At 27.0% G+C, this 27,535-nt stretch overlaps 1 protein-coding gene across 1 annotated transcript; it reads right to left on the bottom strand.

The window, feature by feature from the left end:
- Nucleotides 1–1,256: 1,256 nt before the first annotated feature.
- On the bottom strand, nt 1,257–26,846 carry LOC135925269 (tryptophan--tRNA ligase, cytoplasmic-like). The gene is made up of 8 exons (XM_065460505.1): nt 26,541–26,846; nt 26,392–26,500; nt 26,225–26,344; nt 15,825–16,007; nt 15,248–15,473; nt 13,619–13,792; nt 8,404–8,544; nt 1,257–1,858 (listed from the first exon to the last, which is right to left on the bottom strand). Exons 1-8 carry the CDS (start codon nt 26,677–26,679, stop codon nt 1,700–1,702), a joined length of 1,251 nt encoding a protein of 416 aa, XP_065316577.1. The 5' UTR covers nt 26,680–26,846; the 3' UTR covers nt 1,257–1,699.
- Nucleotides 26,847–27,535: the final 689 nt, after the last annotated feature.

Genomic DNA, 27,535 nt, shown 5'->3' on the forward strand with positions numbered 1-27,535 from the left:
TTATCAGGTCAGCGAAATTGTTATCGCGAAAGAATTTTAAGTAATGCCGAGTATATTAAGCAAAAAATCCCATGAAACATGTACAACGAAAACAATATTTAGAATTTATTTTAACGAAACCTTAACTGCCAACACCTTGAAGTGAATATATTTTAGTGAAACTTTTATCGCAAACCCATTTCAGCGAATCGTTTGGTTGCTATTTTCTGTAAATTTTGATATGCTGATGACGGTTAATTTATTTTAGTAAAACATTTTATAATATATCACATCCACATCTATTCGCAATTCGTTTGAAAAATATAAACTATTTATAAATTTTAAAAAATCTAATTTTTTAATTTTTTTTACCGGTCATGGGTTACTTTATTTGAATATTTACTGATAAACGATTTTATTATTCGATTCATACAAATAGCCAAATTATTTCAATCAAATATGAATAATAGAATTATTCGATTCGATTGGTTTTTTATAGGCCTAATTGATAATAGTTTTCTCTGAAATGCTTAAAATTTTCTCCTTATTTACTCAGAAATAAAAATATTTTTTATATTAAATAAATTTCCATTGTCGAATGTTAAAATGTAAATTATTTTACTAACGTCTAAAATGATATATTTTAAAACAAGTTTCGTAGAAATTTATTTTTATACCACTTTTTGCATACATTCCAGGTATTATTTTGTTTTTACATAGTGTACATCGATGCTGAAATAGTATACTCTAATTCATTTGAAGATTTTGGCAACACCACTCTTGCTTCTTTCTGTATTTCAATAAATAAGTGCAGGTATTTTACAAATATTCTATTGAATAAGATACAATTGTAATTGTTTATGAAGAAAGAGAGAATTTAGGATATTGTGAAAAATAAATCATTCAGTTATATTATTTTAAAAACATTCACATCGAATTATATATTCTAATATAAGTCCTTTAAAATAAGTGTTAAAATTTTTATGTAATACTTATAATATAATTTTTTAAATACAAACTTTTATGCGCCAAAAAAATATTTTTCAATTAAAATGGATGAATACATTGAATCGTTAAAAGTCATTTTATGATATCAATTTATTAATACTCTAAGAAATCATAAAGGGTTATTGTAAGGATTATAACCGAAAATCTCCTAAATAAAATTGTATTTTTTTAGAAATTTAATCGAATATAACCCAAATGACGAAATACCTTAAACATTAAAAATGATATTAAAACATTGATAAATAGATTATTTTATAAGCCATATTTATTCTTTTTATTAAGTTTAGAAAAAATAGAAAGTTAATGCTCTCTTTATGCGTAAAAAAGATTATAATATTATTTATAGAGCTCAATATTAATTGTATAAAAAGCTAAAAAAAATATATTATTCCACTCTAATAAGTTGTAATGAATGGAATCCGCGCGGATTCTGGATTTCTCAAGTATATAAATGATGGGCCAATCAGATTTTTTTAAATTTAAAAATCGTTTTCTTTAAAATTGAATGATTCCAAATCCTTATAGATTCCATTTATGACATTAAATACAATAATCATTTTTTATTGGGATTATAAATAATGACTATATTTATAAATTTAGCTAATTCTTGCATATACCCAGGCATGATAAAATTTAAATAACAATTCAAATTATTATACATAGCTTGAACAAAAAGGAAATAAATTATAAAAAAAGGATGGAAATGTATAAACTAATAAGAAAATTTAAGCTTCCGAGGGGTCATATAAGCTTTAACCATTTCATCTGTTATTTTGCTCCTTTTTTCTTGATGATCTTTAACAATATCTTGAATGATTTGAATTAATTGTTTCTTTATTTCACCGGATAACATTTTACCTATTGTATAATCCTGAAATAAATAATGAAGGGTAATTTATTTTAGATATCACGAAACAGTTAAATTGTTAAATATCATTTAGTAATAAATAGGGTTGGCATAATTATATCAAATTGATTTAAATTAATGATTTTAAAAAAATCACAATATAAATTTCCCGCCTAAATTCAATTAAAATAAGAAAAATCCTTTAGTCACATAATTTTTATCCCCTATTTTGTGATAGAATTAAAATTACATAAAATATTTCTAGATTTTCACGATAATATTGATATACAATATTAAAAATGATGCAATACTCTTTCAAACTTTACATACCTAAAATCATAATAAAAAAGTTTGATTACTTCTTTATTAGTTTATTTTTTATGAGGTGTGATAATTAAATTTGATTATATTATGTAATTAAGAGATAAAAATAAATAATCCATGACCGATAGATTGTCCATAGATATAATGTCACGTGATCTAATTTAAAAATATTTACATAACAAATGATCCATGACCTGTAAAATGGGAAATTAGTCTCAAAGATATAATGTATAGGACAATTTGTTCAATTAAAATACGCTTAATATAATATATCTTATTAAAAAAAATATTAAATTTAATTTTTTTTTAAAGTTGGTTTGATCGGATTATATCTGTATTTTATAGCAACAATAGATTTATTGAATCATTTCAGGCAGACCCAATATAAGTTTCATCTTTAGGAAGAATTGGTGTTAAAATTATTTTGATAATATTTATACATTACTTTATCATTAGAACTTTTTCCTATATTAAAAGGAAAAACATGCAAGATGAGTAAAAAAGATTTATTATTTTCACTAATAATATAAACAAGGCATTGGGGGTTAAATTTTTAACATAATCATCTATGGTAAAGACCTTACATATGTGAGCTAGGAGTGGTCTATATGAAATGGCTAAGGTTAAATTAATTTAATGAATAAATATTTTAATAATTCAAATTCTCAGGAATCTGAGCTCTCTTTGCTTTATACGTAGGGATGGGCATCACTTTTTAGCCAATGATACTTAAACCGATACTAACACAGAATCGGTCTATACTAACATGATAACAGTCTATACTTAATACCGATACCAAAAAGTAATAATGATGAATATTTATTTAAAAAAGCAAGGACATAATTAATTTATTAATATTATCATTTTTTTATATATTGATCATTTATAATCAATTTATGACATTCAAAAAACTAAAAGAAATAATGAATAGGATCGTGGATAATTTTCAAGCCCGAAATTATTTTTAAAAATTTGTCCGGCCCGCTCCTATCCCAAACGAATTTTTTTTAATTGTCACGAGATCCGAAATAAAAACTGGGCGGGTAAAAATTTTTTAAGAAAAGGCAGGCGGGTTAAAAAAAATTTTTAACAATGGGCCGGTGGGCGGGCGGGCTAAGAAATTTAAACAATGGGTGGGCGGGCGGGTTAAAAAAATTAAAAAATTTTATTTTAATTAATAAAAAAATTGTTCTTACAAACTTAAAAAATAAAAAGCCTTTTTCTGGTATAACTTTTTATAAAATAAATCAACTTTTTTCTTCAATTAAAAAAACTTTTTCTACAAATAAAAACAAACTTTTTTCTATAAACAAATTAAAATCTCCTTTTATGGTAATGAAATAAAACTTTTTTCTTTAAATATATAATTTTTTAGATATTGAAAATTAAAATTTCCTTTTTTGGAAATAGTGAAATTACTCCATTGTATTATTTTATTTTAGTAATGATTGTTTATCTTTATATTGCCCTTTTTATTTTCATTTTTATTTTCTTATATAATATGTTGTTGCGTTATTCCTTTATCTTATTTTTTGTTTTTTGCATTTGAACTTTTATTATTTTTGTTATAATCTAATTTTATTTTATAAACGGCGTAACCTTACTTTTTTAATATTATTTTACTTTTTTATATTTGTTTATATTCTAATTTATATTTTATAAAAACGTATAAATACTTTAAGAAAAGAAAAAGAAATTAGTCAATAAAGTTAATAAAATATATTTTTACTGACTCGAACCTCGCACCATATCGTCACCACCCATATTCTTTGCATGGTGCCCTTTGGGTGGTGGACTAGAAAAAGATGACTACCTAATCTGCTGAGATGACCATCTAATCTATGACGATTGCTTAATCCATTGAGATGACTCTATTTATATGACTACCTATTGTGATGATTGCTTAATCCATTGAGATGACTCTATTTAGACTACCTATTGTGACGATTGTTTAATCCATTGAGATGACTCTATTTATATGACTACCTATTGTGTTGATTGCTTAACCTATGGAGATGACTACCTATTATGACTCTACCTTGTGCTTAACCTATGGAGATGACTACCTATTATGACTACCTTATCTATTGTGATGTTATGACTACCTTATCTATTGTGACTACCTAAACTACTGAGATGACCAAGAATCAAACCTTAGTACGTTCTTTCATGCAAAAAGCTTCTTTCTTTATGGTGTCCCGGCTCTGGATGTTGGACTGGAATATAATAGCCAGCACCTAACCTAATGTGACAACCTAGGAAGAACTGATATGGAAGTTGAACGATAGGTTATGAATTCTATTTTGTGAGACCAATGATGGTTACTTATTATTCTAATCCACGTAAGAAGTATTATAAATTAAAATTTTATGCCAGGATAAAGGCATGTTATAAATTTTTAAAATTACTAAAATGTAAAATCATAATGGATAATATTGATATTTTTTGATTTCTTGAATGATGACCAATTGTTGTAAATTAACATAAACCTAAAGATGAATTCTTAAATATAATTAAAAATATTAAAAATCCTAAACAAGAAGATAAAACTTAATTTTAAATATGTTAAAATGTAATTTTTAAATCACATGATTGATTCAAATAACCCTTATAAGTAATACTTAATATGATAAAAAGTTTTTGAAATTACAAGCTTTGAAGACAAAAAGTTATGTAAAAAAACATTCATTTTAGAAAAATATATTTAAATTGTGAATTTTCAAAACATCTTATGAAGAATTTTTTTTTTTGAATTAAAATTAGGGTGTGAAATTTAAAATTTTATTTAAAGAGAGGGAAATGTGAATAATATATTATTTGCATATTTTAACCTGGGACATAGAAAATAAACAAAATTAATTAAACACGAAAAATTAAACGCTTATAAAATATAAAACGCTAAAAATATAAAACGCTAAAAGTATAAAACGCTATGATTAACTTAAAAATAATATAATAATTATGATTTATCGTTCCTTATTCTGGATTAAAATTTTATTCCTTATTCCATAAATTATCATTCCTTATTACATATTTTATTGTTCCGAAATTCAAAATGTTATTCGTGCATATTATTCATATATTTGATTTGATCAACTATTCCAAATTATATATTCCGATTTATTCCAAATTCCAATATTCGACTGGATTAATTATGAAATATGAGAAATACGATAAGGATATCAAGCTAACGATAACGTTCAACGATTTCATCAAACCTACGAGAACATTTGAGACTTATGCGCTAACCAAGAAGAAACCGAATACAATCGAAACGGGAAAAACTTCTAGAACAACAAACTTTCTCCGATGAAATTATCAGAAGAGGGAGAATGTTGCGTTATTCCTTTATCTTATTTTTTGTTTTTTGCATTTGAACTTTTATTATTTTTGTTATAATCTAATTTTATTTTATAAACGGCGTAACCTTACTTTTTTAATATTATTTTACTTTTTTATATTTGTTTATATTCTATAAAAAATAATTTTTATAAGATAAAAAACAATGAAGATAATAATAATAAACTTAAATCGCCAATGTGGAAACAATTTAAAATTATTTTTGATGAAAATGACAAAAAGCTAGATTGGATTCGCTGCAATGATTGCGAGTCCATCTTTAAATATAATAGCAAAAGTGGCATCTCCTTCTTCTTCATCTGCAAATTATGAAGATTTGATAGATAATAAAAAAATAACTGGATATTTTGAAAAAGACAATTCTCAATTAAACAAAACGATAAAATCTGGTCTATAGCGAATTTTGTAGAATATTGCGTTAGAGACATTAGGTATTTTAATTTAATAAATTATTCTTTTATCTTTTTTAGGCCATTTCAAGCAGTTCAAGGACCTGGATTTATAAATATTTTACAAAGATTTGCCGACTTAGGGGCAACATATGGTAAATTGGATGTTAATAAGATCATCCCTTGTGCTACAACAGTTAGCCGCAATGTATCCAAAGTTACTGAGGATCTTAAGGAAATATTATTTCCTAAAATTGTAGAAATGATAAAAAATTCCATTTGCTCATGTACTACTGATATGTGGTGTGAAGAATATACCAAAACCGATTACATATCTCTATCAATCCATTATATACAAAATTGGAAATTGGAAAAAAAAATTCTTTTTATTTCAAGATGAAAAAAAGACGGGAGAAAATATTCTTAAAGAATTATTAAAAAAATTTTAAAAATTGGTGTTCCCCGAGAATATTTTTCCAAGCTCATCTTTGTTACGGATCAAGGAGCAAATATTAAAAAAGCTTTGGAAGGGTATATTTTTTATTAAATAAAATTTAATTATTAGGTAGATATTATAATAATTTCTGAGAGATTTTGTATACACCTAAAGAAAAAACATTCATATTTAAAGAACTATATTTTCCTTTTATTTTTTCAAATATTAGGTTTAATAGACTAAACTGTTCAGCACATATACTGAACACAATACTTCGTAATACCTTCCAGTCAACTTTTATTTTAGAAAATGTTCCCGAGATTAATAATATTTTGTCATTGACGACTTATTTCAAACAAAGTGGCAACGTAAAATATCTAAGCAAGACGTTACTACAAAATATTGATATAAGATGGAATACAAAGCATAATATGCTACAAAGCATTTATATAATGTATGATGAGATTTTTTTATTCTTACAATCTCGTGATATGACTGAAAAAATGGGATCTATGGGAAAGGAAGATTTAAAAACACTGATAGATTATTTGGCATATAAAGATGCAACTAATGCGCTTGAGGGTGATTGCAGGCATACACTACAGAACGTTCTTATATGGTATGAAAATTAATATTTTGGGATTTATGCCCATTTTTTCTTTATTTATAAAAAAATTAGGTATAATCTTCTACATGAGCATAATGAAATAAATATGAATATAATGGAGAGAAAAACAAAATGCGAAAAAGAAATAGATATAATAAAGAAAAGAGCTAAAAATTTTATAATTTAAAAATTTTAAATTCATATGCTCCATAAAGTTTCAACATTTTTAATACCAAAGTTCCGACAAATGAGGATGTTGTCGTCGGAAGAAATTAATGAAGTAAAAAAACTTATTGAAAACTTGTTAGATTTGATTTGCATAGAAGAATGTAACATCGACGTTTGATTTTACCCATTTCCCCAAAAGCAAAGAGAATCCAATTAAAAGGTATTAATAAATTATAAATTCGTTTAGCTACTTATTAAATGTAATATTTGAAATAAATAGCATCCACATCAAAATTAAACCCCAACAGATGGGAGGATGAGGTTGTTACTGAGGATAGTACCGTACATAATGACATAACAAAATATTTAAATCTTAAAGTAACCATTTTTGATAAGTATAATTTAGCATAATTTTAAGATGCATATATTACAATTAATATAAATTTAAATTACTTTTATAAATTTATTATTGGTTCACTTTTATTTAAAAATTTCAATTGAGGAAGAGGATATACTTCAAAAGGATGTCCTACTTTGGTGGAAACGACAAGAAAAAGATTTGCCAAAGCTATCAAGATTAGCAAGAAAAATATTAGCAATTCCTGCAACTGGTGTTACTTCTGAAAGAGGATTTAGCATTGTCGGAAGGTTTTTAGAACAAAGAAGAACGTGTTTGAATCCCGAAAATGTGGATTCATTATTATTTTTGCATTATATTACTTATAATATTTATTTTATATTTATATTTTATAAATATTTTATTTGATAAAATAAATTATCCATGATTTAAATTGAATATTTTTTAAGCTTAATATAGTAATTTCCTAAATTATAAAACTTATAGAGATGTAATGTTGAAACTATTTTCATTAAATGCTTAAAATAGCGGGCTTGGGTAAAAATTTTTTTATAAATAATGGGCGGGCGGGTAAAAAATTTCTGACTAATGGGCGGGCGGGCAAGAAATTTTAGACTAATGAACGGGCGGGCGGGCGGATAAAAATTTTTAGATTAATGGGCGGGCGGGCATATTATTTTTGAAAACTATGGGCGAGCTAGGCGGGCGGGTTAAAAAATTTTTTAAACATTGAGTGGGCGGGCATATTATCCAAAAATCCGCCCAATGCAGACCTCTAGTGTAGGCCGATACCAATATCAATTATCGAAATTAAGTGCATCTCTACTCATAAGAAAAATAGATTCCACCCAAAATGGTGTTCAGTGCAGAAAAACAATGACTATGAGTTAGAACTTGTCATAATAAACATTTAAAAAAAATTGTAACTTGATAAATCTGCTCCAACTTCTTGTCATCTTCCATGAAAAACTTGAGATATTGATAAGGAATATCAATTGAACAGTCTCCACCCTTTTCTCGGTGTTCTTCGATCGTGTCCTTGCCACCAGAAAAGGCGAATTTATTGATCTTATATTGTATAAAATGCGATTTTCATAATTTTTTTAAATCTATGAATAGATGAATCGAATACTATCCTAATTTTAAAAAATATTAAAGAAAAGATCATTCAAATAGAAATCTTATATAAAAACTCTAAATAATTCAGGGAAATTTTTTTCCCCTTTAAATTGGTTATTAAAATTATTCTTAAATATTATATGGTTCGTCACTTATATTTCGCTTTCTAATGAATGGATTGAGTTAACTTTGTAATATCCCATTAAGGACATGTATATAGGCAGGCGACAGAATAAAATTTTATGGGTCAATTTTTACTCATTACCATTTATTTCTATCATATTTATTAGAAAATAAATAAAAACTTTCAGGACTCTAAAAAATGACTGTTGCACTAATGCAGCATAAAAACAACATGTTAAAATTGATAATTTTGACGATTTAATTAATATTTGCATAAAAGAAACATTGCCTACCTTAAATCTCATTCCAAATACATTATTCAACTCGCGTTATTTTAGTTTAAGGAGGATAATGAAAAGATATATTTTCAAAAATTTTCATTTTTGAATCATAATTATTTTCTAACACATTATAATTTAATCTTATTCAAATTAATCTATTAAATGATAAAAATTATCATTATAAAATTATTATATTGCATATTTTTTTATTTTCACCTCTTTTATTATACTCAATCTTAGTAATGAAATTATCACAACGCTCTAATTGTCTATCAGTACTAATTATGAAAACGTGTTACTTTAGGCATGGCTTTATATTTTTAAGATAATTATGGATTCAAAATAGAAATTAACATCTGAGGCTTGTTTTAAGTACATTTTTTTGCTTAGTAACTATAATTAATTATAACGACCTATTATTAGAAATGGTACTTTCAATTCTGCCATGCTTATATTAGAATTCCTTTAGATTATTTAGGGCTGCATATACTTTTTTCGATATTATTGTTAAAATTTATACCGGATATTTTAACAGTATGATTCGAATGAGGGTGATTATTATTTTAGAAATTTTTTTTCACCATTTGTAGATATCATTGATTTCGTACAATATTATTTGCAATTTTAATCCTCACTAATGATATTGAGAAGAGATAATTTTGCGTTTTTGTAAAAAATGACAAAAGATACATATGGTGTGGCAACGTCAAAATAAAATATATGACTTAAGAATGTGATCTATCAAGCAAATTGTGATTAACAAAATTTTTTTTTAAAAAATACAACTATAATTTTTTTTTAAATTTGACATCATAAACGTTATAATGGTGTGTGATTCCATAACAAATCAACAAAAAAAACACGATTTTCAACCCGACTATCTCAGATTTTTGTAGCTAGAGTTTGAATAGATTATAACTAAGAAAAAAATTTTAACCTTAAAAAGCGGCTGAGATACGGGCCTCTAAAGGTCGAAATAGAGCTTTTTGGGCAAATAACTCTCACTTTAATTTTAAATATCGGATATAATTGAGCTAAAAGCGTTATTTAAATTTCTTTATATAGACCTATGGTAGGCCTTTAAAGTTATATAATATTAAATATTGTTTAAAAATTATAATGTCAATAACCGGAAATAAAAAACCGAAGTATTTTTTTTTCTCTAAAATTTGTTTTTGCATAGATATAGAAATAATGAATAAATGAGCAATATGGCATTGTAATCATTAGTTTATTGCAAATATTCTTAACAAATTGATATTAAACATTATAAGTCAAAAGCTCTCAAATATTTTATGTTTAATATTTAAAAGAATAATTATTTATGATCTGGATTTTTTTTGGGAGAGGGGGGGATTTTCTCCTCATAAAATAACTAAACACAATTAATTTTTGATCGTAATTTACTAAGACAAAATTTAATTTTTATATATTATAAATTCAATAATTTCCACATTTTCCTTAAGTAGCATAAAAGAATGAAAGTTTTGTATTCCGAGACCGGGTTTGCCCAAGATATTTTTCCAATAATATTTATTTTTATAAAAATTAAATTAATCTAAGGTGTTTAATATTTGATACTTATATGGATGCTGAAGGTAGCTTTCAACCTTTTGGTAATGTTTGCCATGGGCTATTACGAAAAATATCACTTCACTTTGAAATTAAAGTTCATGATGGCTTAGATTATGAATTTTATTCATATATCAATTACTACAACAGAAAAAAATGCATTTATGATAAATTTTTAAATTTTGATTTTAAGAAAACTACAGGGATGTGAACCCTTCGACAAAAAAAAGGGTCCAGGTCCGGGTACAGTAATAAAATTTAAAAAGGGGTCCGGGTTTAAGGTACGGGTTCATAAAAAAATGACTCAAAATAAGGCCTTTTTTTTATCCATTTATTATTATACTTCAATATATACACATACATAATTTACAAATATTTAAAAATGAAATAATTTATATTTTAAATGTTTTATGCACAATCATAATATCCTAAAATATCATCCTTGAGATTTCCACGTAAATTAGACAATATATATTTCAAAGATGAGAATCCACATTCTACGCTGACCTAAAATAGATAGTTATCCCTATAACACATAAATTATTGTACTTGTGTCGCCGGTATAGCCATGCCGATTCTAGACAAGATATATATAATTCTGGATATATTGAAGAATTTTCTTCCTAGAATTTTAAAATATTTGTATCCTTATTTATTCTCTTAACACTGAGAAATTTTCTATTAAAGATTTAATAGGAATTTTTTGATCCTCCTTTCTATTTGATGATTATTTGATATTTTTCCTCTATCTAAAAGTAAAATTTCAAGATCATCAATGTTGCTATCATTATCATTATTACCACTACAACTAATAGATCATAGCCTCCAATATGTTGTAAATAATGGAGTTATGCGTATGACATAAATTCTTAAGACGGGTTTTAGCCATCTGTTTTTGCTCAATACTTAATAAATAAAACTTGATATCGAGAGTCTTAATATATAGAGGTGCATACAACACTATTTTGCAAATATTGTTGCTCTAGAATTTTCATGTTTTCTAATATTTTGTATGCAAAAGGATTAGTAAATCTATCTAAATCTAATCGGCATCTAATCCATAGGCCATAAAAATCATATAAACATAATTGTTCTGATTGTAATCTTAATGTTGTTATTTTTAAGAACTAATAAGGTCCTTTATTTGGCAACAATTATCTTCCGACAAAATGCACATGCTCCAATAATAAAATCATTACAGAAATTTTTCAGACTTAATAATCGTTCTAGCATCATATAAATTTAGGATCAACGTGTTGTGCAATCTAATATTACCATTGACCTTTTCATTGATTTTATTATTCTTACAATTGTGGGAGTTCTTAAATATTTTGCAACATCGAGTTTTAAAGTAAATGGAAGTCCAGGAAGAAAATTGAAAGAAAAGTATAGATAAAATAAATGATTCCACAAAAAAAGTTAATAAAATTTTAAAAAATTATATTATTTTTTATGACACCTAGAACCCTTGGACCCTCCTCTTTTAAAAAGGGTCAGGGTTCAAGTACAACCAAAATACGAGGGTTCAGGGTCCGGGTTCACATCACTGGAAAACTAATCATTTTAGTTAAGAAAAAAATAATTGGTCTTAAATCTGTAAATTTATTAAAGCTCACTTTTATATCTATATGAGTTTCCTAAAAATTAGAATTAAATTAGTATTTCCTTTAATTGATTTTCTCTTTTAACCTTTATTGATGAAAAACGGTTTTTATTTTACCAGGCATCATACAACTCTTTTAATATGAATTAAGAAATTTTCGAATAATATCTATAAATAATCTTGAAAATTACTTACAACCTTTATTATATTTGGATAGAATATAACTCCCTTTCCCTTGACCAATTATTTTTCTATCCTTGCCATAGATTCAGTCGTAGAAAATTATTCTTGTTTTGAAAGTCCAAGAATTTGGTAAACCGCCAATGTCTGAATTTTTTCATTTCGAGAATGAGTTGTTTCCAACTTGTTTTTCAATTGCTTAATGATTTCACATTCATCATTAATATTAAAATTGCCTTCTGAAAATATTTCTTAATTTTTTATGTCAGACAATGCAAATTTTATCGTTAATGATTTATTCTGGCTAATTATCCAAGGAAGTACATTTCTTATGCCTTCAAAACGTATTTATTTATCCAAATTGTGCGAATTTTAGAACGAAGTAAATACCAATAATAGCACACCCTCCTTCTAAGAGACCTGCAGGCCCGGCCCTAAACTCGGGTAAACGGGCCCTGCCGTGATTTAATTTATTTAAATATACCAGGGTCAGGCCTATAATTTTTTTAGAAACCGGACTGGGCTGAATATTTTAAATCATTATTAAAAAATCCAGAACGGGCTGTGAAAATGGTACCTCTGCAGGCCTCTGATTTAAATATCAAATATTTAAAATTTTAGCTTAAATATATTACAATTAATAATTTATCAAATATTTATTACAAATTTTTACAATTTACTAATGATTAAAATGCCATATCTTTTAAACCTGAGCTCGGCCCAACTTAAGATTTTGCACATTTATTATATAGTTATATACCTATATATAAAAAAAATTGAGAGAAAAAAATATCGATTTGATTTATGACATTTCCGGTTTCTTATATTTAAAAATTTAACAATGATTAACATTATATAAATTTAAAGGTGTACCATTAGGCTATATAAAAATATTTAAATGACGCTTCTAGCTATATATCCAAAGATATTTAAATTAAAGGGAGCGAATTTTGCCCAAAATGCCACACTCTTTCGACCTTTAGAGGCTCGTATCTCAGACGCTGTTTGGAGTTGGAGGCTAAAATTTTATTTTTTTCTTAGTTATACTTAACTTATAATATATGCAAACTCAAGTAAAAATTTTATAAAAATCTGAGTGGGTCGGGTTGAAATCATGTTGATTTGTCATGGAATTCACCATATATGTCCTAAGCTGGGTTTAAATTTGTAAAGTGATGATGTAATATAAAACTCATAGAATAAATATAAACTATATAACATCACTAACGACGCCACTAGGTTAAATATTTTATGAAAAAAATACTTTGTTCTTGATTTGGTTAGGAGTATCTGTTAAATATATAGAGGTCATTTCCTCACTAGCACTCATTTTCGTCTGAGCCCCTTGGAGGGAAGGTATAAAGGACGAGTATATCATAGCGGGCTTGGCGTAACCTAATTTCGGAGCTACGTCACGGGTCATACGGAAGTAGGGGTCCTGATTTAAATTAATAAGGGTAAAATTATGAAAGAAAGCTAAATAAATGGGAAAATTTAAGAATAGATCGATGACATATTACTAACTAGACTGATGAATTATTTATTAAAATGTATCTAAATATGGTTCTTATATAATAAGTGAAATTTAAAATTTATGAAAATTTTAAAAATCAGTTTTATTTAATAATGAATTTTTCTTATATGGGTAACAAAAATGGCGTCTCAACAGTTGATTTATATTTAATGACTCTTAAAAATTCATAGGTCATAGGTCATTATATAGATGGGGTATGTAGCAGTTTCAAGAATCTTAAGAGAATAGCTTAATTTCATGAAAATTTTTTGATGCAATCGCTTCAAGAAGGGGGTAAAATTTTAATTTACTTTATTAAAATTATTTCCTTCAACACTGTGTTACAATTGAACTGATACCATTTTTGTTTTAGTAATAGATTTATCAATTATAAGAATAATTTAATAAAATTTTAATCGAGAGAAAGATATATTATTAATGTTTTCTGCAAATTTTATTAAATTCTATCAACAGGGTCTAATATGCACATACAAAGTTGTACAACAAAATTCGAACTTACCCACATTAAAAATTTATTAAATTCTACATTTAAGTTGACGACGATTTAAAAAAAGGTTATCAGTAAAGATGACCTGAGTTTATTTAAAATTTTAAGACAAGAAAAACATTATAGAGCCAAAACGTTTTTGAAGGAAAAACTGGTCTATAGCAGCCTTGATGCAAAATTTGATGTTATTGGATGAGCAGAAAAACAGTATGGTGTTGGCAGACCACACACAGCTCGCACTATGGATAGTTTTGATTCTGTTACCGACTTGACATTCACAGAACAACTCGTCATGTATCCCAAGAAACTGGTATTTGGCAAACTTCAGTACATCAGATTATTCATAAAAAAATGTAGCTGAAATGTTTAAAAAGAAAAACGCCCAGTATCTAACCGATGCGAATAAGATTGCTTCTCTGGTACATACCAAACAATTTATACGAAAAAATACTCAGAAGTTAGTTAGTTTCATATGGTTCACGGATGAAAAGCTGTTTAAAGTAACTCCACCAGTAAAAAAAACAAATTGCCGTCAATCGATTGCTAGGACAACAACTCAAATTAATTTAAAATGTTAATGTTTACATTTTGTCGAATTATAAAGTTTAATAAACAATTAACTTTTACATCTTAAAAAGTTCATATTTTGTTTGTCAAACTTTGAATGTGCATAAATTTGAACCCCGTTTTGAATTTAAATAAATTTGCAGGAAACATGTAGTTTATCCCATAAAATTATATCGAATTATTTTTAAACATTAAAAATTTGGGATATACAGTTCCTTTTAAAAGTAATCCAACAAGGAATACAATATTATTTAATATATAAAATTCTATAATTCTCTTATATTATGGACCTTAAATTTTTTTACCTGATCAATGGCGCATGGTATGAGACACCTCATTTCCTTAGTTTTTGCATTTTCAACACCGAATATATGAGGGAATGAACCGGTGAAGCATGGTGCCGCCTCGACAGCCGGGAACTGAATTTTACCTATGGAATCCGATTCACCTAGCCCGAAGATCGATTTGATTTGATTAAAATTAACAAGTTTTTGGATACGCAATATATGGGAATAGAAGGCCCGGCTTTGGCTTTAACATTTGATTATTTTAAAAAAAATAGTAATTAAAGTATCGAAATAATAAAATAAATATTTATTAAACAATCCTATAATTTTAATTAAAAGAAACGTAACAATACTTAATTTGATAAATAAATTAAATTAAATATATTAAAAAAACATCTAGCAATATTATTTTAATTTCTTTTTCAACTTGTCACGTTCCGAGAAATTAAGATTTACGATCATTGGAGCATTATTGATTTTAAAGGAACCGGAACAGAAGAGATACGCAATTGTGTTCCAGGTTCCTGATGTAATACAATAAAATGTTTATAAAAAGGTAGTATTTAAAGGCACTGTAAAAATTAGTAGTTTATACCTAATATAATCAAGATCACTAAAAATGAAAGTTTTATCGAGCTCGAACCCACAAGCAATTATATCTTTAGCGTTTTCTATGGCTAATGTGTGAGTTTGCTCCAAGGTTAAATCTTTCCAAAAAAATTTTTCGTCATCTGTCATTTGAATTACCATGGGAACATCAAATATGTCCTGTAACCATCTTTATAAGATTTTAAGGTTAATTTTTTATTTATTTTAAAAATGTTTTAAAGAAATATTTGGCAAAATCATTAAAAAAAAGTAGATTTAGAATTAATATTCTGGTTTAGCTAATTATCCAGGTAGAACTTATTTAAAAAATTAACAAGAAGTTACCTGATTTATATATAACTTCTAATTCATAGAAATCAATTAGTAAATAAATCATGCTCTTTAACAAAAACTATAAGATATAATTAATTAAATATATTTGGCATATCTATTTTTTTTTTAAATTATTACAATATTTTTTCTAAAGCAAGATTTTAAAAAAGTGCAAAAAGAACCTGTAATAGAAACAATTAGCCTCAAAGGCAATTAAATATATGATGAATTTTAAATATATATTATTATTAATTGTGTACGACGATTAATTGTTTGTTTTGTAAAAGATATATATACTGCGGTACAAAATATAAAAAATAGTTAAAATTATAATAAAATTTGGTATCACTACAATGGCGCAGTCGTTTCAAATGGAGAAATATAATATAAAGGAGTGCAATATGGAATTTTATTTATCAAAGATGGAATTCATATTTAAAATCGCAAAAATAGAAGACAAAAAATCATTTTTATTAGCGAAAATAGGATTAGAGGTTTATTCTAAATTATTTAATTTGTGTTTGCCAAAGACATTAGAGGAAATATCATATGATGATATAATTAAACTTTTAAAAAATTATTATATGAAGAAGACGAATTTCATGTTAGAAAGATATTATTTTTTTAAAATGGAACAAGAAAAAGATGAAACCATCGTAGAGTATATTAATAAATTAAAGATAAAGGCAAAGACGTGTGAATTTAAAGATATGTATAATACAGTATTGCGGGACAAATTAGTGTCAGGAATTAATAATGGAAAAATATTAATGAAATTAATTAACACGCAGGACTTGACATGGGAAAGTGCAATACAAATCGCGACCGCAATGGAGACTACAGAAATGATGTCGTATGAAAAATTATCTGCAGGGAAGGAGATAAATAAAATCTCAAAAACAGTAACAAGGGAGCAGTATGACAAGTACAAACCAGTATCAAAAATTATTTGCTATTGTTGTGGATTAGGAGATCACATAAAACCTAAGTGCCCTAATTTGAATGCCATCTGCCATAATTGTGGGATAAAAGGACATTTACAAAAAGTATGCAGAAGGAATCGTGGGAAGAAAGAATATATTCGAACGATAGATGTTCCAGAAAATGAGCGAGAAAGTTTTGAGGATTGGGAATTTCCAGAGGAGTCTCGAGAAAAATTTGAGGTGAAATTATTGATAGATAAAATTTATATTAAATTTTTAATTGACACAGGATCGGCAGTCTCCATTTTGAATATAGAAGACGTTTACCGTTTAAAAATACCAGTAACAAAAACGGATATTATTTTAAAATCTTAAAAATAATGTAATGATCAATATTAAAGGTAAATGTATATTACCCGTTAATCATGAATTTATTATTGTAAACAATGGGATTAATTTGATAGGTAGAAACCTAATAAACAAATTAAAATTAATAAAAATAAATCAATGTAATAGTTAATGAGGTTTGGGAGAATAATATTGTACATAAATTTTCCTTATTATTTACTAAAAAATTAGGTTTACTAAGAGGGTTTAAGGCCAGTTTAGCGGTAAAATCCAACCCTCAGTTTCAATGTATGAAAAGTAGACCGATACCATTTGCGTGGAAGGCAAAACTCGAAACGGAATTACAACGACTGGAATCCATGGGAGTTTTAGAAAGACTAAAATACTCGAATATAGCTTCTCCAATTGTGCCCGTATTGAAGAAAGATGGATCGAATTTGCGGTGATTTCAGACAAACGGTTAATGCAAATATTTTGATAGATAAATATCCTTTACCCAGAATTAATGAATTATTAGCCACACTAGGTAATGGGTGTAAATATACAGTATTAGATTTATCCGAAGCGTATTTTCAAATAGAGCTAGATGAGGAGGCAAAAAAGCTGTTAGTAATCAACACGCCTAGTGGATTGTATCGCTTCACAAGACTTCCGTTTGGGGTAGCCTCAGCGCCAGCGATTTTTCAACAAGCAATGGATTCATTATTAAAGATTACCTGGAGTAGAGGTATATTTGGACAATATAATAATTACGGGGGAATCAATTGAGAGTCATAAGAAAAATTTAATAAATGTATTAAAGATGTTAGAAATAAACGGTATGAAATTAAATATAAAAAAATGTGATTTTTTTAAAGAAAAGATTGAATTCTTAGGTCATACCGTTAGCGAAGAGGGAATTACGACAACAAATAAGAATGTCAATGCAATTTTAGACGCACCGTTACCTAAAAACGTTAAAGAATTACAAGCTTTTATCGGTATAATAAATTATTATCAAAAATTTATAAACAATTTTTCGACTATTGCCGCTCCATTATATAGGCTTTTAAGGAAAGATGTGCCATGGAAATGGACAAATAATGAAACAATTGTAATTAATAAATTTAAAAAATTAATATCAGAAGCACCAATTTTAACACATTATAATCCGGAAAAACCGATAATTCTAGCTGCTGATGCGTCTCAACATGGAATAGGATCAGTTATATCTCATATCATTAACAACGAGGAAAAACCGATTGGATACGCGTCTCGAACATTAAATGCTGCCGAACGAAATTAGAGTAAGATAGAGCGTGAGGCTTTAGCAATTATATTTGGATTAATTAAATTTAAACAATATTTAATTGGCAGACATTTCATTATCATTACTGACCATAAACCCCTAATATCGTTACTTAATCCATATAAAAGAATAACAGATATGTCATCCAGATTAGTAAGATGGTCATTACTACTAGCAAATTATGATTATGAATTGCAACTTCGAGGGACAAAAAAAAATAGTAATGCGGATATGCTTTCCCGGTTTCCAATTGTCGGTAAACCATCTGCTTGGGAAGAGTTAGATATTAATTTAATAGTATCGGATGCTCCACAATTTATTTCAGCGTTAGATATAAAAGCACACACAAGAAATGACCCGGTATTATCAAAGGTTTCACGTTACCTTACAACTGGATGGCCAAAGATAATAGAGGAAAATATAAAACCGTTTTTCAGCGCCGAAATGAACTCACGATGGAGGCAGGGTGTATATTATGGGGATTAAGAACCATAATTCCAAAAAAATTACAAGTAAATATTTTGTCTTTTTTACATATGGGGCATCAGGGTTATACTAAAACAAAATTATTGGCACAAGAGAACGTTTGGTGGCCGAATATTAACGAAAATATCGAATTACACGGTAAGAATTGTGAATTATGTCAAACAAATAATCCTGGCAATAAAACGTTCATAGGGAAATGGCCCTCCGTAAATAAACCATAGGGAAGAATTCATTTAGATTTTGCCGGACCAATTAACGGAGATATATATCTAGTAATAATAGTTTTAGTAAATGGCCTGAAACACAAAAAATGACGACGAATAATTTTACTGAAGTAAGAAAATTGTTGTTAAGACTTTTTGCTATTTTCGGTTACCCCAATACGATTGTTACGGATAATGGCCCCCCATTTCAAAGTAGAGAATTTAATTTATTTTGCAAACAATTATCAATTAAAAATGTATATAGTGCCCCATACCACCCTAGAACCAAGGGAGAGGCGGAGCGGTTAGTACAAACTTTTAAAATTTTTTTAAAAAAACATAATGATTATAATAAAATACAAGATTTTTTGTTTAATTATCGAAATACGCCACAAATAACCACAAAACAATCACCAAGTTCAATTATGCTTAAATTTCAACCCATAGGACCTTTACAATTATTAAAACCAATTTATCCTCATCCATATATACCTCAGTTACCAGGTTTTTTTAATATAAATGAAAAAATATATGCAAAACATTTTAAAAAAGATAATTGGATACCAGGTATCATCGTTAAAAGAACAGGACCAATGACGTTTTTAGTTGAAACTAAATTAGGGGTAAGGAGAAGGCATATTAATCAGTTAAAACATAGGTACGACAACTCCGATTTAAAAAATAAAGAGGAGGGAAGAGAAGAAGAAACGATGCAAACGATCATATACAAAATTCGATAGCAAAAGACATTGAGCCTATACAAAACTCAATGACCAAAGACATTGATCCTATACACGAATTGGTGACCAAAGACATTGACCCAATACAAGACTCAATAAACAAAAACACCATCATAAATGATAAGATGAAAATCGACAGTAATGAGCAAACGGTGGTAGAGAACGAAAGTACAAGCAGCCGTTATCCAAAACGGATAAGAAAACAATTTATACCGTTTCAAATCGAGAGCCCAAAAAAGGAGAGAATAGATGTAATAGAAACAATTAGCCTCAAAGGCAATTAAATATATGATGAATTTTAAATATATATATTATTAATTGTGTACGACGATTAATTGTTTGTTCTGTAAAAGATATATATACTGCGGTACAAAATATAAAAAATAGTTAAAATTATAATAAATTTGGTATCACTACAGAACCTTATAATCAAATTTGTTGATTGGAGTGAAAAAGCGTTAAGGTTCATACCGCTAGTAAAGACATAATTTCGTGAGTAGGCCGCATTACAAAAAGCTAGAAATATAAGTTAAATATAATCTAAAAATGAAAAATTAAGTAAAATCATAGGGGTGGGATGGGGGCAGAGTATAAGAGTCAATCAAAAGGGGGGAAAGAATAAAAATAGAATCATTAAAATAACTTAAAAATTAGAGATACAAGTTAAGGTAAAAATTAAGACACAGGGTTTCCCATCCAAAAAAAGTGTCAATCATAAAAGGAAAAGGTCCGATCAGAAAAGGAAAAGAATCAATCAAAAATGCAAAAGTACCAAAGACTTAGAAAAAAGTCTGATTAAAAAAGGAAGTAAAGAGGTTTAGGAAAATTGTCATTATAATCAATTTTTTTTTTGTTGTCAATTTTTCTTAAATTTTTGATATTTTTAAATTTTCCTTATTATTTTATTTCTAACTTTTAGCGATCTCTTTAAGTCATTTTTAATTTTTATTTTTCTTCTCATTTTTGATCATTCTTTTTTGTCATTTTAAAAATAATTTGTTTATTTCCCCTGTCATTTTTTTTCAATTCTCTATTTTTATAGCATTTTTAATTATTCTTTTTCCTATTTTTTTAACCCTGCATAACAATTTTTTGACTTTTCATTATATTTTCTTCTAACAAAAAAATAACTCGTTTATTTATATTATTATATATTCATTATAAATATTAATTTTGGTTAATTGCTAATATTGTATAGAAAGAATGTTAAAATTAATAGTTATTTATATAAAATCTATTATAATAATTATTTATAATTGTAATCAAAATATGTTGCTATATGAGTGAATATAATAACTAATGTTATAAATTATTAATTATAAATTTAGGGGAAAAATCAATTTAACTCATACAGAAATTTATATTTGAAAAAAGAATTTTTTTTTTATATATCAGAATCCCGAATATAAATGAGAAAGAAAGGTACATATATATCTTAATTTGAGAAGAAGAAAAATGATTCTAAACAATGAATGGAAGGGGAAAAGATCTAGATCATTCCGGCTGATCGGAAAATGAACCCATAAAGAATATGAAATTAGATTTTATAATTTGAATTTATATGCGTTGACCTAAGTAGACGTCTTCTTTTGGGTCTCCTGATTTAATCCTTATGGCTCTGCCAGAGCCTGGTTTCCAAAGGATGTTAAGGTTGTAGTGACAACTGGCACGAATTTATATTCATCAGGAATACAGAGATATTTGTTCGTTTTAAAATCTTCCGTGTATTTTAAGATGTCCTTATTGATGTTGGAGGGTGAGATGGGGTCAACACAGGAGCAGTTGGCCAGGTTTGAGTAAAAAATTTTTAAATTATAATAGGTCGGGCTGGGCTTGGAAAATATTTTTATAAATTGTATTGGGCTGGGCTTTTCAAATTATTATCAGCGTGGACTCTTGGGAATTTTTTTAATATTAACTATGGATCAAACATTGACCTATAACAAATTTTTTTTGCAGGCCTGGGCTCGGCCTGATCAAAAAACCAAGGCCCATATTTTATTCCAATTCTCAACTACCAAAATTATTATTATCTTTGGTTTGGGTTGGGGAAATTTTTTCAAAATTATTATGGCCTTGGACCTTGCTAGGAATTCGTTCAATATTAAATATTAGGCATAAGTGATCAGAAATATTTTAACAAATAATATTGATATTCAAGTGAAAGCTTTAAATATATTTAAATCAAAGCATAGCATTTACACTTAGCTTTAATGGATTGGACACGGCCTTTATGGGGGGGGGGGGGGGTTTATAAAGAATAAAAATTGGAAATTATTTTTAAATAACAGGTAACAACTATCATAAAAGTAAGGAAAATTCTCGTACCCCGTCCTTTTTGACGGGCTCTGCAAAGCTGACTAACGGGAGCTCTGGTACTCTTAGTTATTATATTATTCATTTTGCCCATCAAGAAAGACGGGTCATCATACTTTAAATTAGGGCTGTGGTGATCCACATATTTTTCACCGATCCGATATTTTTCGATATTGGTTTAAAACCGATCCGATATTTATATTGATTTTTCACCACCCTCTTTGAACCAAATGTAATTAAGAAATCAATATTTTTTATGAAAAAAATCGAATTATGCAATTAATTTAATTTTTTTATTTCTAGAATAATTTTTAAAAGTTTACGGATATTGGTAGTATTAAATAAATTTTTCATTATTCCCACCCGTGAAATTAGAATTCCGCAGATAACGCATTTTGCAAAATTATCTTTGTCTTTTGTAAAATATATCCATAATCCAGATAACATATTTAAAAAAATTCTTTTATTTAAAGTATAAATAATAATATTGGCATTATTTTAAAAAATTTAAAATAAATAATTGGGTGTTCCTTTATATTTTTATAAAAAAACTTTTAAAATACTATAAATCTATTTTAAAAAATAAATAAAATTTAAGAGGTGTTGTGCATTTGCATTGTTTAAAAATGATTATTAAGAAAATATTATTAATAAATATACATAAAATAACAAAAAAAGAAAAGTAAAAAGATCGGATCGGATTTTTACGAGTATCGGCCGGATCCGATATTTTTAGAAAACTCGAGATATCGGTGCCGCTCCGACCCGATATTTAATATCAGCACAGCCCTACTTTAAATTAAGAATATCTTATGATGTGTGATTCACAAATTTACCTATTTTTCTCCTAAATTTTAATATTTTTATAAGATACATTAAGGACCACCATATGCACAAACTAATTTAATCACCCTTCAACCCCGTCATTCTTGAAGGGTTATTAGGTAGTTTTTTAATATTTATGATAATTGATTAAAATTGTAATTTAAATTTTATTTAAAAAATAACGACTTTTGCAAACGCTAAATTATATGTAATTGCAAAAGAGAAATTATTATTGTATATATATTACATAAAACTTTAGACATGAAATTGAATGAACTAAATCTTTTAATTTAAAATCAAAAAAATATTCCATAGTTTAAATATTTGTCTAGATTGTTTATAAATTAAATTAACATTTAATTTTAATTCTTATCAAACAATTCAAATATTATCTTTTGAAATATTTAAGAAAACAAATTGAATAATATATTATTTGCATTCAGTGTGGAGTATATATAATACAATATTCATATTAGTTTCAAAAATTAACAATGACCAATTTCAAGTAATATTAGTTGATTAGTCAGCTTAAAATTAAATGTAGAGTGGGAAAAAAGCATAACCCAGCACACATTAGCTAATTAAGATTTGAAAAAGAGCTTTAGGTCACGTAACTTTTTTGAAGGAAGAAAAAATAAAATTCCGAGCAAGTCCAGCCTGTAAAAAATAATTTGCACAAGTGGCTCAGCCTGAAAAAAATTTGTCATAAATTTCCCAGCCCTAAAATAAATCTCTGAACCAGACAATATAATAATATTGTATTATTTCAATATTTTAGCCAGAAAGATATTGCCTAAGCCTTAAGATTTCGCTAATAGATCTCCAAACACTTGTGCCAAATATGAGTAAAATATTTAGGTGTGTAATATTTCTCAATATAAAATACAGAGTTAGCCGTTTATAAAAATCGGCTCAAATGAATCGTTGCTCATTATTATGTCTCTGCTGCACTTAGGCAAGAATTTTTTTGCCAACTCTTACAAAAAAAATAACATAAATATTTTGCTATATTTATTGTATATAATTAATGAGAAGAGATAGATTTATATATTGACTTTCCTAGATTTAATTTTGTTTCAAAGTTGTGGTCAAAATTTTCTAAATTTAATGTTATAAATTTTACAGATAACATAAAATGCATAGGCAATTTTCATGGTTGGCCTCAAATTTAGTTTTACCATTGAAAAACTTATTTCAATACCTGCCATAGTTACTGATAAATTTTCTAAAAGAAAATTCCCAGTATTTTTTGTAAATAATTCTTAGAGCAAACAATTTTAGTTCCTCATAAAGATGGTAGTTCCTTTTCAAAAATGTGAAGTGCAAAAATTTGGGAATATTTCTCACATATTATAGAAATATTAATGATAATACTTATATTTCAATCAAGTTTTAAAAAAATAGCTAAAAATAGATATTATTTCAATAAAAAATCTACCCCATTTTTAATAAACACTTAGAAATTCAATTAAAATAAAAGCCTCACCTTCCCTAACAGATATCAATTAATATTATTATTAGATTTTCCAGAATATATAAAAAATATTCATAGTTATTATTATTAAATTTTTTTATTGACCTCTCATGGCAAAATTTAAATTTTATAAAAAAAATACTTCAGATTATACTCTTTTTTGTGAGATGACCTGTTTGAAAGTCAAGCCAGTGAGCTGGGCCAGACAATTTAAAAAAATTATAATGGGTAGGGAAAAAAATTAATGGTCATGTTGGTCTAAGTAATTCATAATAAAAGATGAATAGACCAAGCTATTCATATAAAAAATATGAATTTTTATAAGATAATGGACTAACTGGAAAATTTAAAATTTTGATATATTTTCTTGAATTTCAAGCTAATAATTTGATTAATATTAATACCATTTGAAAATAAATTACGATATACTTATTTCTTTAAATTTTAAGAGTTGTCAAACTAAAATGTGAAATTAAATAAAATAGTATTCACAAAAAAATGAACAAGTTATTTATGCTAATGCAATTACAAATCAGAATACAGATATCAAAAAACATAATTGATTTATAGAATAGTTGTTATTAGATTAGTATAGAGTAGATATAAATGCCTTAATTCTTATTCTCCATTTAATGGCGATTTCCAGGTTTACCCAGGTTGGCTAGTTTTCCCTCTGATTTAATAATTAGGAAATTTTGTAGCAAAGTTTTTACACTAGGATGCCCTTCCTGATATCAACCCCTCTAGGTGGTTTTTACACCCCATCGAGGAGGCAGTGAACCTATTCTAGACCCAGACCTACCTTTTAGACCTCCATTAGCTGCCAAAAGACGTTGCTACTTCCTGTCAGCACAGTTTAAATTAACTGCCCAGGTTGGGCCTGATTTTCATAAAATGTTAATGGGCAGCCAGGAAATTAGTAAATAAAATAATGGGGCATAGGCTAGAAAAATATTTAAATAATGGGCTGGTCAACTAGTGGAAAACATCTTAGTGGCCAGACTAGGTTTATAGGGAGTTCTAATATTTATTATATATATATTGAATATATTTTGTTTTGTATATAAAAAAAGTAAAGTACACACAATAAAAAAAATCAAGATATGTGTCACCAGCCTCATTTATAATAAGCATGAAATACCATAATGTTGCTGAAGCAATGCATAATTCAGTACTAAACAATCATGGTTGTATATTTTGAACATTAAGATAGTTGTATAATTTAGCATTATGCATTTTGAACTATAGCAAACTGGATTATTTAGCTAATGTATTTTGAACTTTAATGTAGCTGTATTAATTAGCATAATATATTTTGAACAATGATGTAGCTGTAAAATTTAACAGTATGTAATATATTAATACATTGCTTGAGTAACATGGTAGCATTTTGAATTTACAAAAAACAAGTCTTTATGCAATGTCTAAGGTAGGCCATAGAGATGGAACTGATAAGAATATATGTATATACTTGGTAAATATAAAGGGAATTAAATGTCCAAGATGCATTGCTTCTGAAGATGGGCCTCTTCCAGTATATAAAAAGAATGGCTTTTTCTGTACATACATATCTAATATGATATCAAAATCTCTGCAAATATAATATTTTTAAAAATTAATTTTTCTAAAAATAAATACCTATGAGCAAAGAATATCCCTCTTGTCAATAAATGATGAGGGTCTTTATTGATTATAGACTTAACCTTTTTAATAAGTTCACTTGTAATTTTAGTGCAACCAAATTTTTCTTTATATTATTGAATTGATTGTAAAATAAAATCCGTTACTTGTTAACTTCTCGTAATCGACACCAGTGGCACGTGTTGAAGATACATTCCATGGATTTACTATATCTACATCTTCCGTTTTATTTATAATAACCCCGTTAAGTCCCTCCGTTAAAATTTCATCATACATTTCACACATGCTTACAAATTTTAAAATGGTATTAAATGCGTCTTACAGAATATAATATTTCTTCGTTCAATTTCATCACCCACCAGGAGTTATAGCGTGCACCATGTATATTCACTAATATATATATCCTATACGTAGACATGTGGGACGCCGGTCAAATGCGCCGCCGCCGATGATTTTAACCACGCCGACGCCGCGCGCCAAAAAATTGTCGTCGCTCAACACGCCGCCGCCGATGTAAAAATTCGGCGGCGTGGCGGCGTGATACATATTTTTTATTATTTATTTTATATATTACTTATGAATATAAGAAAAATATTAAATATTTTTTGAATTATTAAAAAATGCGATTTTATTTTTTAAAATTAATAAATATTATTTGATATAAATTTGATTTGTAACAATCCTTATTCGCTCACTTTGGGCAAGTTTGTGACCAACGTGCTAGATAAAATAAGATTAGGACATTAAATTTGAAAAGGTAAATCTATATTTTATTCTTTTATTTTGATTCAAATAATTTACAACTCGTTATATAAAATTTATTTTTTATCATAATAGAAATTTTATTTAATGATTTTTATTTTGTTGCCATTATAACATATATAAAAATACCAGGACTAAAACAATTATAATGGATGCAGCATTGCAATACCTTGTAACAAAATATAGTATATCCTTGCAAGCAAAACCTTCTTTTGCATGGAAACATTTTGGATCCTTAATATTAAAAATGACACAAATAATAAGAGAACCAGTGTTGCTACAGATAAAGTCTTTTGTAATATATGCTTGCAAATAGCACTTGATAAAGATGGTGAGGATGAAAATAATTCTTCATTTTCAGAGTAAATTTTTTGATTAT

This window comes from Gordionus sp. m RMFG-2023, chromosome 2 (genome assembly GCF_954871325.1).
Source record: "Gordionus sp. m RMFG-2023 chromosome 2, tfGorSpeb1-WG-v2, whole genome shotgun sequence".
In the NCBI taxonomy this organism is placed as follows: domain Eukaryota; kingdom Metazoa; phylum Nematomorpha; class Gordioida; order Chordodea; family Parachordodidae; genus Gordionus; species Gordionus sp. m RMFG-2023.

Excerpts from the sequence above, each read along its gene's own strand:
- LOC135925269 (XM_065460505.1), bottom strand. The coding sequence starts at position 26,679 with ATGTGTGAAATGTATGATGAAATTTTAACGGAGGGACTTAACGGGGTT. Across the intron at positions 16,008-26,224 it reads ATTCCCTTTATATTTACCAA|ATGGTTACAGGACATATTTG; the intron begins GTATATACATAT and ends AATCTTATAAAG. Across the intron at positions 15,474-15,824 it reads AGTGATCTTGATTATATTAG|CCAAAGCCGGGCCTTCTATT; the intron begins GTATAAACTACT and ends CAAATGTTAAAG.